This window comes from Choristoneura fumiferana, chromosome 17, assembly GCF_025370935.1.
Source record: "Choristoneura fumiferana chromosome 17, NRCan_CFum_1, whole genome shotgun sequence".
In the NCBI taxonomy this organism is placed as follows: domain Eukaryota; kingdom Metazoa; phylum Arthropoda; class Insecta; order Lepidoptera; family Tortricidae; genus Choristoneura; species Choristoneura fumiferana.
The window spans coordinates 15,421,049-15,438,247 of record NC_133488.1 but is presented as its reverse complement, the minus strand read 5'-3'; the positions used below and the strand labels follow the sequence as shown (position 1 = coordinate 15,438,247).

The 17,199-nt window shown below is 36.5% G+C and overlaps 2 protein-coding genes across 2 annotated transcripts in view; both read left to right on the top strand.

Annotated features, from left to right (window-relative positions):
- Window positions 1-11,509: 11,509 nt before the first annotated feature.
- The window catches only part of LOC141437248 (glutathione hydrolase 1 proenzyme-like), a gene marked incomplete at its 3' end in the record, with an annotated part of 66,994 nt that continues 61,304 nt past the window's right edge, over window positions 11,510-17,199 (top strand). Inside the window, 2 exon segments of the mRNA XM_074100501.1 lie at window positions 11,510-11,932; window positions 12,661-12,879. Coding sequence (XP_073956602.1) covers window positions 11,775-11,932; window positions 12,661-12,879 — 377 coding nt within the window.
- On the top strand, window positions 14,527-15,292 carry LOC141437250 (nuclear protein 1). Its single transcript, XM_074100504.1, has one exon. The coding sequence runs from the start codon at window positions 14,626-14,628 to the stop codon at window positions 14,827-14,829; it is 204 nt and encodes a 67-aa protein (XP_073956605.1). The 5' UTR covers window positions 14,527-14,625; the 3' UTR covers window positions 14,830-15,292.

Below are 17,199 nucleotides of genomic sequence, written 5' to 3'. Positions count from 1 at the left end.
TTCAGCGCTGGACTGAGTCCTGAATTAACAAACATAAAAAAAAATACAACCGAATTGATATCCTCCTCCTTATCACAGGTCAATTATAAAAGAAAATAATTCTATTCAGTATAAATTTTGTTATTCCTCTTAGAAATCTATTAACATCGTTTCCTGCTGCGTACACGCAATCGGCAAAACTCGTTAGCCATCGGGCCTTGAAAGGTCCGCACTCTGCACTGGGATAATAAGACCCAATTATCACAATGACCAAGCAATATTTTACAAGAGGCATACATTATAATTAACACTAACATGGCAGTTCTTGTCTAATAAAACACTAAGTTCTAATCAATGAATAATAGTGACGTTGCGATTTTAAACGAAAAGAATTTCGCAATATAGTGAAATTGTTTTGCTATTACCGTTTTAGGAGTTGTTATAATTTATTAAATCAGCTGTTACTTTACAGAGACTCGTGAATATCAATGAACAAAAACAGTTGACTACCTACTTTGGTTGCGGAGTACAAGAAGGTTGATAGGAGTTATGATCAATAATCGTATAGGATCTTAAAATTAAACTGGACTACTTCAGCAGGTGGTTGCCCCGACTAGCAAAATGTGGTTTTAGTAAAGCCACCAATGTGTTTTTAGTAAAACTAAACGCATTTTGACACACTTCAGTCTTGTAGTGTCGCACAAGACCCGTCTTGGGTACAAAATTCAAGATCTGTGTTCTGGCATTTGTTTCGTACTTATAGATCATGGCAGAAAGCTTATAAGTAGCCCATTCTAAATATATATGATTTATAATAGTTTTAATCTACCATTATCACGAAAATATCAAAAAAGTGTGAAATAAAACAATAAATTAAAAAAAAAACCGACTGCATTAAAAATACTAAAAAAAAGAAAAAAGTCTAGAACTCTGTTAAGTAGTTTAGGTACTTAAAGTTCAACAGTCGGGACCCATTCAAATCGTAACCAGCTCAAAAATTCTTAGTACAGTCAAGGAGTTTAATTCATTGGCCACCATGGAACCCTTTCACAGTAAACGTCATAGTGACATCGCATTAATTAACAAGGAAAGTCGTAATGATTTTTCCTTTGAAAAGGTTCCATGGTGGCCCATGAATTAAATTCCTTCAATGTACCTACCTAATAATGGGTCCCGACTGTTGAACTTTAATTTAGCTACTTAACAGAGTTCTAGCCCACTAGACTTGTTTTATTACGTATGATATAAATTTCAGCTTGATACCTCCGCGCGTTCCTGAGATAAAGGGTCTTGACAGATGGTCGGGCGGACGGAACGGACAACAAACTGATCCCCCCTTATGGGTTCCGTTTTTTCCTTTCGAGGCACGGAATCCTAAAAACTTAAATTATCTGCTATGACTCTATTTATAGGGCCGGTAGGATGTGTCAGATATTTTTGCACGGTCCGCTGTGACAGATATTAATGCAGCTGATTGTACAATAAACAACTTTAGTTGTGTTATTTTTTTATTATTTTTTTTAGGAATAAGTCTTTTTAAAGTACCACTTTTAATTGACCTAATTCTTCTCACAGTTATTTCAAGAAAAATAAACGACCGTCTATATATCGAGAGTTTATATTTCCTTATAGAAATGTTGCGAATACTGCGGCCCCATTATGACATTGTTTCCATGGTCACCGCAGAATCGAGGCGTGCACAAAAATCTCATATGCGAAAAGGATTAAAACCGGTATCGGATACCAAATACCATCACGTGACAATGTTTGGCCTACTCTTACATCACGGCCGATTTTTTGTGGGTGTGTGTTGTTGAAAAAACCGTTTGGGTGAGCGAGAATTATGACACAATGTTTAAATGTTATTTATCTTGTTTTCTGTCTTATCCTTACTGTTGTTGCCAAGGGACACCATCAACTGTCTGAATTCGCAAGTTGTCTGTTGTTGAACGGCCTTTTGTGAAACCGAATTGCTGGCTGTGTAGTAGGTTGTTTACATTGAAGTGACGAAGCAACTGGTTAAGCATGATCTTTTCAAACACTTTACTCAGCACAGGGAGCACAGATATTCAGAGTCAGTGTGTTGAAAATCAAAATTCAGACGTCTATCCTTCGCAATTTCATTTAGATAAGAACTAGCCAGCACAGTGGAAGACTTTAGATCGCGAGTCGTATTTACAGCTATATCTGAGAAAAATTTATCTAAAGTACTCGCCACTTCTAAATCTGAAGTCAATATTCTATCATCCACTTTTAATTGGAATTGACAATTACGGGGCTTAGATTTACCAATTTCTGAATTTATTACATTCCATACAGCTTTTACTTTATTTTCAGCGGATTTAACTTTATTACTAAGATTTAACTTTATTACTAAGCTTTGGCAGCTATACATACTTTTTTAAATAATTTGGAATATTTCCTAACGTAGTCTAAAAACGAGGGGTCTTGACTGTGGCTTTTCATTTCATAACACCAAACCAACTTGCCACTAACGGAAACACATCCATCCTTCGAGCATTTAAATCTTGCGCTTCACTCTAGATGGTCAACAAAAGTAAACTAAATACATATTCGACAATATATCAATTACAATAATCATATATATTTTTTTTATTTAATACTTATCATATTTTACAATTTATATAAAATAAAAGTTTATAATAGGGAATATTACTGCAATTTTTTGCCGTCAGAGTGCAGCACTGCACTAGCACAAAACCGTAAACAGTTTTTTGAATATCCTAAATGCCATAATATGATATTAGGTATTTCAATATTTTTTTGAAACATAGCTCTATCGTTACTATCGATGTAAATATGATGATTTTTAAAGGTAAGGTCATGATCTGTCATGGCGACAAATTATAAAGAGAACTGACGTTCATGGGTTTGCGCTAGTGTCGCCCCCTGCGCAGAGCTTTGCCTTATATGCCCTACATATGGGTACTTACATACATAAGAACATTACAAATAAAAGCTTGTAAATACCAATAGTAACAAATCTGTTAAGTATAAGAAAAGACGTGATTCTTCTAAGTGTGACAAAGGTAAATTTATTGATAGAAGGAAAAACGGATGTTAACAAAAGCTTAACAAGCACTTATGAATAAGTAAGTTTGTGTTGACCAAATAGCGCAACTACACGCAAGCGGTAGAAATAGCCGATTAAAAGCATTATTCCTAGATAATTCGTAAGTTAAACGGCTTAGCTGATGCGTGAGCCGAATAAGTCCCGAGGGATACTAATTCATATGAGACACGCGAGGGCTTGTGCCTGCTGTTTTTAATAATAGACCTTCACGTATGGCTGTAGCAGACGTTGTGGCATCCTACATCCTATTTGGTCTATAGGTTATGGAATGCCTTTACACTATTTACGGTATGCGTTATGTGTGATATCGTCAACTTGATTGAGAGCCCGGGTAAGAGAGAGGCAAATCAGTATTTTTAAAAGGCCAATATTTTTTTATTTTTTTACCTTTTTAAAAATCTCTAGTCTAAGAACTTTTGAAAGTTTGACTTGGTCCGAGATTTTTCTGCTATTCGAAGAGAATAGCATAAGACTTCAAGAGGACTCAATATGTAGATCAATATTAGAGCGTATTTTTATAAACTATAATTATTTTATGTCCTTCCATCACAAGGAAAGTCAGTCATGTCCTCCTTTGTAGAAGGTCAAAGACAACCAATTGTCAGTTGATTGTGTTCTGAGTATTCATAGATTTTACAGAAACAAAAGACGGTGATTAGCCTAACAAAACCTAAAAACTAAAGCATGCCGTCGCTCGTCACGGAATAGTAGAAAAAAAAAGGGTAACACTGGAATCTTTCATAAGAAGAATAAATTATTGAAATAAAAAATGAGCTTTTCCTTGAGCGATTCGCAGCGATAACAAATTCCAGCAGGAATTTCAACCCACATCTTATTTCGAGGACGTTAGGCAATACGGTCTCTGGTAGCCTTGACATGAAAACCAACAGCCCTTGCGGTCTCGGTAAAAATTGTTTAATCTGATAAGCGTTTATTGATGGTATACTATACAAAAATCAAAGACCTTAATGTACACCCAAAGAGCTCAACCAAACTATTACAGTTATCGAAATACTGCCTTAATAAAAGTTATTCAAACTACTGAGGCCTTTGTAATGATCTCAAAAAAAAGTTCTAAATAAACAAGAAAATAAAGATACCCATTGAGTAGGTACTCACTCAAAACATTCGTAAATACCTACAAGCTATGATTCCATATGATTTGGCGATTGTTGATATAAACTCAAATTCAAAAAACAAGAAGTGCGTAATAGTAACGATCTACAATATTGTGAATGTTAAAAATCATGTGAACTCCCACAACAGACCAGATTTTAGTCAAATTTTACTCTTTTTATTACTTTATCTCCTAAGTTTGGCTGTTTACGTGACTACACAGCTTTTTAATATGCAAATCATCGCAATCAAGACTCGACACTTTTTTTTGCAGCACTTTTTTTTTAGTTCACAGTTTTCCGAAACTAAAGTTAAGTACACGCGTTTTCTTAAACTGTATAGATAGTTCTTTCAAAAAGATTCTATAACAAAAAGAAACTTTAAAAAACTCTAAAGTCACATAGTTGCAAATTTCACGAGGTGGCAAAAGAAAATCGGAAGAGGGAAACCGGAAGGACCATTTATTTCACGTGATATTTTGCTGCGCTCGCGCAGGTCAGTTGAAAATGTGGATCAGCCCGCGTCGCGGCCAGTCGCCGCAGCAACGCCGCGACATCGTCACGGTGTACGGAACGCGATTAGAAAAAAAGTGAACATTGTGAGTCTGAGTGCGTGAAGTGAACATCAGTTTTACGATCGATTTAATTACTATTCACCATAAACAATTTTTTTAGCTGAAATGAAATCATTTTAGAACAGATTTTTTCCTAATTTCTTTTATAGTTGTATAAGCTCAAAAGATACTTAGCAAAATCAAAAATAACACTGAATATGAGCCTACATATGTTTATTTCCTTCTTTTAACATTTCTAAATGGAATAAAAACAAAACAATGTCAAAAAGAATGTCTTTTTTAACTTGCCTAGCGAAATAGAGGGTCAATCGTTAAAATATGTAAATAACTAAGTATAAAGAAGGTATCCAAGCAACTTAATTATGTCATACGACAAGAAATTAATGTAACCTTGCCTTCATACAAGTTATCATACAAGTTTTTTTTAATACTCGATAAACAAAGATCCTTTTACCGATACCGATTAAGTTTTGTTGTCCTTGTGGATCTGTAGGTAAACTTGTCACGCCGAATCCAGGCATATTCGAGTATACCCATCATAAATTCATAAGCCTGATAAATGTTTTTTCTAATAGATTCAAATCAAGCCATCCTATCCATCCGAAATAAGCCGGAGATTTTGCCATTAGGATTAGGATTAGGTACAATTTACTTATATACTAGAATCACACACACACAACTCAAGCATCACGCCGTATTCCCAAATGGAGTAGGCAGAGCACACGAAACGTACCACTACGTACTACCACATTACGTACCTACTACGTAACTATTGTACCGTTTTTTGACAAACTTAAAACCTAAAATTGCTAAAAGTGGCTCCGAAGCGGTACTAGAATTAAATACTTATATATATTGCCTTATTTTACCCAAAAATAAGTTAAAGAAACAATTCACCTTACACAAGCAATATAATATCTATTCATCGTGACTACAAGTCTCTAACTTTCTTTTTTTGAGAGTAATGATGGTTTTTTTTTTAATTCCAAAATATACAAATAAGTTTTAGTTATACCAAGCAGATTAGTTAATATATCAATTTTTTACACTGTTTACATTTTATTTATAATTAGATAAGTGCAGTGAGACGAGTTATTGGTTATATTCGACTATGTATCGAGTCGAACAAGTTCGTTGCGACTATTTACTGAACATGACAAAAGCTAATATTTCACTTAACCTCAAGTTGGTTTTCGGTGTTACGGGTGCCTGTTATATTATCTTCCTTGTCCCATAAACAAAGTTTAAGTTAAAAGTCACCGATCCATTGTTAGTAGATTGATGGTAAAAATTGACAATAGGCGTTCAGAAAACGTCGTCCTTTAATAAATTATCTTAGCCCGTGGCACCAATAAATGGTGCAATTTTGTCACCTAATTCCAAATTAAAACTTTATATAAAAACCACACTGTATCCAAATTATGCCAAACTGCTGAACAAAGACCTCCTTACAGCTCACCCACTTAAATTTACCGTATCCCAGGATTAGTAATGAGATTTTTGAATTCATAGGCTCCGCGAGTCCTGACAGAACTGAAAATTTCAACAGTTTCGATTTTATAATAAAAAAATAGGTCCGACTATTAATATAGTTTTTTGTTTGGCTTTCAGCGATAAGGCTTGTCTTTCTTTGGCTTGGCTTTCAAGTAAGGTCTAGGTTTTCCGAACAAGAATCGACGTGGTTTTCATACTTGCTACAATACACTCTTGTATATGATGTGCCATGAATGGAGCTTGAGACATTCGGAAAAATGAGGGAAACAAAACCTATTCCTCTCCGAGGCTTTATTGTCTAACGCACTGGAAATCAGCATCGGTTTCACCACCTCTTTCTCTCACAAAGTATAAGATTGGATTAGAAAGAAATGGTGAGTGCGATCGCGAGCACCTGAAGGGCTACTTCGATTCGAATTTCGAAAATCGAAGTTCGTACCGTACCGTCCCGCCGACGCTTATATTATTTAAGTAATACGAGAGTGACGGTAGGTACTATACGAACTTCGATTTTCGAATTTCGTAGTAGCCCTGCTGAGCGTAAACTATACGGCCACCGGGCTTTTGGACTAATTACACTAGCATCGCATTTGCAATCACTACCTACCTACGTTACATCAGGGCCGAATCCGCGGACAAAGTTCATTTAGGTGATCACTAGCCTGCTAGCTGATCATCTTTTCTCTCTTGTTTTCCACTCAAATCTTTTACAAGTTCAAAATATGTATTTTGCATGTAAGTATAATATCCACCAATAGGTACATTGTGTCATTGCAGGCTAAACTACTCGAATGACATTGAACAAAATTCTCCATGCGTATTATGTGAATATTATCACCAGTGCTTCGTAACACACTCTTAAAGGTATGTTAATAAATAGAAGCGTTTGCAACAACTTCGAGCTCTATTACAAACTACTAAAGACACGGACAGGGATTTCTTTTTAGGGTGTACTTTTAAGGTACATTTTCACGTCCTGGTGTCAAACGTTAGTAACACAAAGAGCCTGTACAATTTAATCGGCGTTAATTGAATTGGCCTTGTTCATATTTTACCAATGTACCCTGATTCGAAAACCAAAATCAAAATCAAAATCATTTATTCAGTAAATAGGCCGCAATGGGCACTTTTACACGTCATTTTTTAAAACTACCAGCGCTTTCGGAAAGACCATCATTGCCAAGAAGAATGCGCCGCAAGAAACTTGGCAGAAAGTCATTTTTTCAACATAAAATAATTACAAATAAAATACTTAAAAACTACAGTATACAATGAAATAAAAGAAAATACAAAAAATAATAATAATAATACAGGGATGTATGGGGTCCCTTAAACCAAAACTAAACTCTAACTATAATCTACGTTCAGTGGAAGTGTAGACTGCTTCCACCGTCATAAATTAAAAAAATAAATAATTATAATAATAATAAATTAATTCTGAAATTTACATTTCAGGTCAAGTAACCATTAAACTTTTGGATTCCGAAGGCAAGCTCACCAATTCGAGGGATAGGGTTCTTGAACAATTCTGTCCTATTCTGATCCAAAAATACCTACTAAAGGGTTACGAATATAGGCCTGTATAGTTAAAAATATGTTTGACCTTAGTTTGGCCTTCGTATTTTCATTAAGGGATAAATCCCTTTACCTGAAAAGTAAATCCATAAGTATCTAGGTTTATCTATGGTATCTGTCACGCAGGGCCCGTATTACGAAGTGCAAAATTCGAACTTCGTATCTTGCCGTCCCGCTGACGCTTATATTATTTAATACGAGAGTGAGAGGGACGGAACGACACGAACTTCGATTTTCGAAAGACATTAATGTCAGTCAGTTGTCACATTAGCCAAAGAGTAGGTATTGACATAAAAAACAGAATGTACTCTAGCAGTTTTCTGCCTAATGAGTAATTAATTGAAAAAAAAACTATAAGTACCTACATATAAATAAAAATAATTATACATACATATAAATGAAAGAGATGTCATTATGATTTATGATATGAACCTGAACAGATTAAGTCCCTACTCGCGCCTGGGCCAATCAACTTTTTTACCGACACTAATCTGTCCGCGACATCTTTCAAACAATTGCAGATTTTTGTAAGTAAACATGTTTTTTCTGTAATTCATTAGATGGTGTACATGAATACATATGCCATCATACGTAAGTTTAAGCTATTAAACCGTGAAATATCTTGTTGGAAGTACGATTTTTTAGTAACGCTAGAGACAATTTTGGTAACGCAAAATAGTTGATTGGCCCGCCTACAACTTAGCTGTAGCTTAACTGTTCCAAATATACATGAGTTAAAATAAAATTGTATCATAGTTTGTATACAATTCGCAGAGAGGTAGTTATTCAATAGGTATAATATGATTATTTTCAGACTAACCTATCTGTTTATCTCTGCTCTTTCCTCAAAACAATATCCGATTGAATGTAACACGGACAGTTAGCATCTATTGACATTGACAACTAGCTCTTTTTTTTAAATATTATTTTACTTGGCCTTTCACTTGGTTTCAGCCGCCATGTGTAATTTACGAGACGTCGTATCTGATATTTTCAAAAATTTATTTAAATTTAACTATGCCATTTTATGCCAAGATATTCAAATTACTGGCACTTGAGGTATCCCATCTTAGGCCTCTAGGTTCGCAACGCATCTGCAACACCGGAGGTATTTTGCAATACCCCTGGTGTTGCAGATGTTTATGGGCGGTGGTGATCTCTTATCATCAGGATACCCAGTTGCTCGTTTCCCATCAAGTCGAATAAAAAAAAAAGAATTAGTATCTTGAAATTATCTTTATTGTAAGAAAATAAGATAAAAAAGAGTAGTAAAAAAAGAGATCAATGCCAATTGGCGGAATTATCGCGTAGCAACCATACAAAAAAATACATACAGTCGAATTGAGAACCTCCTCCTTTTTTGAAGTCAGTTAAAAATAGAACGAAGACGCCTAAACATTTTTGCGGCCAGCATCACGTTTAACGACGAATTTCCACAATACGAGTTAGCTCATCCGAGTGGCTACCAAACTAGATAAAAATGTGATTCAAACTCAGGGCCCGCAATGTGAATGTTACTCGTAAATTATTATGAAAACCCCTCTTAAACTAAATCCAATCTTTCTAATTCCTCAGGCTTAGGTACAAGCATAGACATAAAACAAACCATCGTGACTAAAATATTACAGTTTTTCATGCTGAATAACTTGATAAGGATAAGCTGAATAAATATGCGTTTAATGAAAAACATTAATGTGTCGCTGCATTATGTCATTGCTTTGGTGAACTAATTAGAAAACCTGTAATAAGTAATTATGTTGACTGTTTCAAAAGTGTTAAAATTTATAAGTGTGTTACAAGTTAGAAGTGTGTTTTAACTTAGAAGTGTGTGAAACATTAAAAATGTGTGATAAACAACTGTTAAGGCGCGAAAGCTCCTTGAAACGGCCGGGCAGTGGCCGGAGGACCAACCGGCATGTACTCATCCGGTTACCGGATTCAAACGACGACAGGTGGGTACAGACTCAATCTAATTGGTAGATAATAAAAAGGCATGTAGGTAGGTACAGATGTAGTGAATAATCGTTTCAGGGTGAAAATTCAGAACAAGTACGTACAGTCAGCAACAAAGATATTTATTCATAATCATACAGCCAGTGCCAAAAATTATGTATACTATTGTATTGTACCTACACGACCTTAATGTTCAGGCAATAAAGTCCAGTAGTTAGTTTAGCACTTTGGCTGTGTAATTATTTTTTAGCTGACTGTACACGTACCTACACGATTGCATCCGGATGCTGCCGTCGTGTCTATGAAATTAATTATTGTATTAATAAGTGACATGTGTGTATTAAATAAATTTATTACTTACTTTATTTATTGGTGACAAATATCAAACCACGAGTTTGTATTAAGTATTAAATAACCCCCACGATCAAATTAGAGAAAGTAGTGTAGACATAAAACTAATAAAAATGTATACTTAACCAGTACTAACCAGTTTATAACGATTATTTATGTATCTCGCGATGTGAACATTTCCTAGGCGGTCTGATGGACTGAAGTAGCAAGACAAATACGAACGTTTCTGAGACTATACAGTACAGTCACCTGCATTAATATCTGCTACAGCGGAGCGTGCAAAAATTTCTGACCTCCTTCCGGCCCGCGGCTTCCGGCAGAAATAAAGACGTATCAGATATTTATGCACGCTTGGTCGTATCAGATATTGGTGATGGTGACTGTACCTACTTACATATGAATTAAAGAACAATTTCTGTTTTTTATACGTCTCTTTATCTTCTATGAAACAAAAACAGACCTTTGTGAGTGAAGTTTGTTTGTTACACCTTCACGCTGAAACGGCTGGACGAATTTAGCTTAAATTTATAAGGCGATAGCTGAACATCTGGAATAAAACATAGGCTACTTTTTATTCCGATATTCCCACGGCTCAGCGTCATGAAATTTGACTAATTTTAGGGAATTCCCACGGCAATTTTTTATAATCCCGAAATTTCAATTCAGCTGCTGCATCTAATGATTTACGTGTGCGAAGCCGCAAGTAATCACTAGTAAATAATAAATTAGTATCACCTGTAGATCCGTAGACCCGCGACTTTGTCTACGTGGAACTTACTTGAGGATCTTCAAAAAACGAACCTACTTTAGTAAGTACTCATTTCTCAAAGACAACGCATCCATAACTCATGATATGAATGTCTATTCGCGGCGGTGATTGCTTTCCGTCAGGCGACTCGCCTGCTCGTTTTCCCTCTGCCATATAAAAAATCGTTTAAATAGCTATTCTGAAGAAAATAAGCTTATTTAGTTTTTAAACGTACAATCGATATCGTAAACATAGTAGCTGTTTAGATGTTCAAAAATATCTGAATAAGACTATTATCATCGCGTAAATGTGTATTCGCTTATTTTTAAGCTCTCATGTTGATGGTGGCGATTGTACCATAATGCCTGACAGAAAAAGATGAGCAAATAGATTAACGTGCAAAATAATAATAATTACAGGCGTTTATTAATTGCTATCAATTAACTTCCTAATTTTCGCCTTTTTTTCTCGTGCTACGTTAGAATGAAACAGTTTATTATAATTCTACTGTTCCGAACAATGCCATCTATCGGTTAGTGACCGAACTACAGAGTGAACGCCTTACCAAAGTGATGCTAAAATGATTGTAACCTAAGGGCAGCAGAAGCGGAGCGGTCCGAGTCGTCGACGAAAGTTTACTTACAAAGACAGCTGTTTCCATCGATTTTCACAGTGCCCGCAGACAAATTCACTGCAACAACATCAACTACAGATCGCGGCTTTGAATAACAATGAAAATAAAACCGTTTTTGTAATTAAAACCTTAATAATAACCCTAAAATGCTACGAGAGTTGTTGTTGCTTCACCGCGACTTAAAAATTGTTCGTTCAGGTTATGTTATGGTGTGCTGAAATTTGAGAACAAGTGAGGGGTTATGTAAACAATAATAATGAAACAATTAAGAAGTGGTTTGCATAGAAGGAATTTTATAAGCACCCACACAGATGACATTCCTATGGACACGATCCGTTTGGTATCACCTATAAATAGGTTCACCTTGTTCCATGGAAACTTTGTCCGCGATGATGACGATGACTTCCCAAAGAAGTAAGTAGATAAGAAACTGGATTGAGACCAATTTCTTTAATCTTATCACTCGAAAAGATATTTCCCAGTGGTAAATCGAAAGTGGTATAAAAATCTGTGAGTTTAAAAAAATTAAATTAACTAAAGATATTATAGGTACTCTTTAAATATTGTAATTATTCTACTAATTTCTCAGTGTTATTTTTCACAGATGTGGTTTTAAAAATCCGCACTTATTTTTTACTTACTGATGTAAGTATCTATTAGTTATTCTGTGCTGATGTGAACAATGAAGCCTTACTTATGACCTTAGTGGTTCATTGGCAACAGACTAGGTACTCAAGTCGTACATGCCCACTTAATATTACCTACTTTAAAATTGAATCACCGAATACTTGCTTAATACCAACCTAAACAGGTAACCTCATGTAGAAACAAGCACAAATATGTACATTCCTCAAATACAGCTTGAACGCAATATTATTTACTTATTTTCGAACTTAATTCTAGATAGTTCGATCAACTTGAAAATGGCGCCATTATTTAATTTTTACCTACTATTTTATGCCGTGCTCTGAACGCGTGCGTGTGAACTAAAATGTGTTAAGCACATGTTAAACGACTGGCTAAGTTTTAGTATTAGCACGGAAAATGTTTCTAGATTTAAGAGTTGCGTGAAGGAGCGATAGTTAATGCTAAGCTTCCGCTACTCTCCGATAGATGACGCTATATACATCATTTTGTTCCAGACCAACCAAATTCAAGACGAAGGTGATGCTAGCTTTGCTAGCGCTCCTGATCGTCGTGTCAGCGCTTTGTGGTTTCATCATCGGCAGTTCCAGTAAATCTTCGAAGCCCTCAGAGCCTCCAGACCCATATGAACCGCTGAAACCATCACCGTCCTGGCTCCACGTGTTCAAGAGAGCTGCGGTGTGTACTGATGCACCGCCATGCTCCGAGATAGGCAGGTCAGTAGAAATCACAATACAATACAAAGACTCTATTTTGACATATCTTTCTCTATTATATCTTTATTGACACCACAAAATAAGTAATACAGAAAATAGGTACCTACAGAGTCGCGAACAGCTATCTCGTTTATTATTATTAACGACAATATTTACTACCGAGTATGTATAACTCGGCTAAATTATGAACAGTGGCGAGTGGCTCAATAATCTCGGTTTGGGATGGTACAGTCTGCAGCACCAGCACCGATGACACAACAAACCTCTAGGCTCTATTTCTTGGGCCTATAGTAAGTACGTTTAGTATTTTTGTTCTCTCCACTGTGGCAGATATTAACGCAGGTGACTGTAGGTACATAGAGTAAAATTTCCAAGGTAAGCAATAGGCTGCCTTATCGCTTCAGAGCGATCTCATCCAGGCAACTTTGCACGTAATCGCGTAGAGACGTAGTGGCTTTTTTTATCATAACTACATATTTTTTCGAAAATCATTAGGGAAATTTAATCCATTTTTGAAGCACAATCTCTGTACTTAATCATTAATGACATTTCTATCCCTAAACATTTATTGCGAAGTTATGTGGTTGAAATAACAAAACTATTATAAAGGCTTAATAAAAAACCGACTAAGTGCATACTTATTACGTACCGAATTGTGACTTTTATCGAAATACGTATTTGGGCTCGAAATAGAAAAAAAAATAGTTTCGTAACTGGCAACACAGTAGGTACCTATGCGTATATATATATATCATCATTATCATCATCATCCCAGCCTATATACGTCCCACTGCAGGGCACAAGCCTCCCCTCAGAATGAGAGGGCTTGGGCAGTAGTTCCCACGCGGGCCCAGTGCGGATTGGGAACTTCACACACACCATTGAATTGCTTCGCAGGTTTGTGCAGGTTTCCTCACGATGTTTTCCTTCACCGTAAAGCTCGTGGTAAATTTCAAAAGTAATTCCGCACATGAATTTGGAAAAACTCAGAGGTGCGAGCCGGGGTTTGAACCCACGATCCTCTGCTTGAGAGGCAATAGGTCAAACCACTCGGCCACCACGCCTTCCGGATATATATATATATATATATAATAGGGAGATTCATAACAAACAATAAGGCGCGGTCGAGAACTAGCGTAATGGAATATCGACGTTTCAGACGCTTGCTGATTGTCCAGATGACTAACACGAAATGTTCCACATTTCGAAATGTTTGAAATTAGAATTACGTAACAATTGTATTGGATTATTATATCCAAATATCGAGGTACCTATTAATATTTAGCTTAAATGTACCAGCCGCAAAACAATATTATGAACTGCTCTTTTTTGCTAACCGTCCATACTTACTAAAATTTACACCTGTAAAATAAATGAAGATGCTAAAACATTCCAATCACATTGCTTTGTACTTATAAATATCTTTAAAAAATATGTATATTCATGAAAACGTGACTTCGGCAATAGTGAGCTGTTTATAATTCTTAATATGCCACGGCAGCCGACGCACACACGTATACCATTTATAAACAAACTCTTTCATAACCGGGTCGGCGGCGACTCAACCAATCGCGAGCTCGGAAAATTATCGACGCGCATGCGGTCAGTGACGTGTCTCTGCAATAGTATATAAGCGGGCGCCGCCACTCGCAACGAATATTCCATCGGAACAACTGCCAAAGCTACGTTGCCTCAGCAACCACTAAGTTAACCTAAATAATCTCAAATAAATTTTAATTCGTAATCATGTCCGAAGCCTTCTTCGACGAATACGACCACTACAACTTCGAACAAGACAAGCACATTTTCTCTGGACACAGCGGTAAGCAGCGTACGAAGAAGGAGGCGAGCGAGCACACAAACCACTTCGACCCGTCCGGACATTCTAGAAAGATCGTCTCGAAGCTAGCCAACACAGAGAAAAACAAGAAGACGCCCGCAAAACATTGAAGTACCGTGAAGAAACAACAATGACAATGGCTTGAAAAAAGGATCGTCGATTTTTTGCCCTACGATTGGAGAATGTTACGGCGGATACCCGAAGAGAGCTCGGGACCATCGTCAGTCTCTTTTGAGAGATCAGTGGAACATCCTTAACCCTACTGCTGGCAGGGGCCCTTCGATGCTGATGACTGCCTGGACTGTTGCGAGCTGCAGCGCCGCGCCGAGTCACAAGGTAGCCAACCGGAGCGCCCGGTTACTTGAATCTATTTTGGATACAACACCGTTCCAACGTGATCTCAAACTAAAACTGAGCTTGTTGTAGAGCTCAACTCGCTGTGTTATTAATTCCTAGTTAGTTTATTTTATTACTCTTAATTTTGTGTCTTTTCTCCCTGTATATGTTTAGGGTTGAGGAGGTACTCAAACGACTGTAATAATTTAAGATTAAATAAAGATTAATTTACGATTATTCCGTTGTTTTTTTTAGTAGGAAGCTTTGGAGGTCGTTGTGTTGTTTTTGTGATGGTAACAAACGCCTACCTACGCCCGCTGTTTATGTTTATACACAAAAGCAACCTTGAGACCGGCGCGCGCCGATGGCCTTGCCGCGTTATAATCAGACTTCGATTCTGCGGCGCAGTATAACTGTAGGTAACACAGCTCACGTGATGATAAGAAACAAAGAATACTAATATCACTCTTATAGGTCAGTTGGTAGGTATCATTGGGACTGGTGGCCTAGGTCTGGAATGTCCTTTATTTGACACAAATTACCTTGCTGGGCGATCAATAGTTCAACGCGGGTTCATGTAATCGTTAGTAGGGTACGATATAAATATACCTAATCCGATTCGACCCAGAAAATGTAAACTATGCGAAGCCCTATTACTACAACAACTAAAAATGTGAAATAAAATAGACTTTTCTAACGGGACAGGCAAAGAATAAGAAGGAGCTAAAATTGCATCTACATGTTATTTTTATCCAAATATAAATTTAATATGTGTGTATATATTTAATCATAATCTCAATACCGTCTTTACTTATTATTTCCTTGTATTGTGTTGACATGCTAAATATCATTTGTGTTTCGTCTAGAACAGAATTATCGCTTGATAAAGTACACTTACAGATTATTTAATACTTCTTACTCACCGTATCGTCTTGAAATAATAATACGAGTATAGTAGGAACTCTGTTGTTTACAGTTTTAATCGCAATGTAATTTATAGCAGCCGTCTTTGCAAAAGTAATCAAAAAAACAATTCCTTTACAACAATTTTAATTTGAAAAAAAAAATAGAGCCACGCTTGATGATCTGGCATAGTAGGTAGTTGAGCTGTCCTTTGGTAGGCCAAACATGCTACCTACTAGCTGTACCTGTACAGCTAAACCACGGAAGCTAGAGACTTGAAAATTGACAGACATAATCTTGAGATTCTTGAGTATAGGCGCTATGAAGGTATTTTGGATTACTAGCAGTAGTCCCTTTAGTTTCTTTCATTTCATTCTAATTTGCAGGTGGTAGGACCATGTGCAAGGTCCGCCCGGATTGCTACCACCATCTTGCTCGCTAATCCTGCCGTGAAATGGCAGTGCTTGCACTGTTGTGTTTCGGCGTGGAGAGTAAGACAGCTGGTGAAATTACTAGCACTTGAGGTATCCCATCTAAGGCCTCTAGGTTTGCAACGCATCTGCAATCCCCCTGGTGTTGCAGGTGTCTATGGGCGGTGGTAATCTCTTATCATCAGGAGACCCACTTGCTCGTTTGCCATCCAGTCGAATAAAAAAAAAGCATATAATAATTCTCCTTTTTTGTACGAGTAGGTACTGCTAAAGGAACTACCGCGAATAAATACTTAACCCGGTATTTTCAGACACGTCCGCTGAATGAAAAACTAAACCTAAATAAAATAAAATACGGCAAAACCGTGGCGATAAGAATAAGATACTTTTCACTTCTCATGCTCGTAAAGTTCGTGTTTATGCTGGATCTAGGTGACATAAAATGATTTTTATGCACTAGTGCATAAAATAAAATCTTCGTCTAAGACCAAGGCAATCAGGTGTAAACAGCCATAAGCAAAGAAGTTTCTACATATTTTTTTAAATAATTTTTAATTTATAAACTAAAAATCAATCACAATCAAAACAGATCAATAAAACTACAAATTTATAATTATAATAGTAATGCGTGAACAATAAAAGGTCCTCGTCATCGAAGTGAAAAGCAGTGTAAAACTCGAGCATTAAACCCATTTTCCCCTCGACGTGTCTATCCATGCTATATGAACGTCTTGGGTATTATAAAATGGCTCGTTTTATGCTCTTGTTGTACAATCTACTATAGTTCCACCGTTATAATTGATTGTTTCA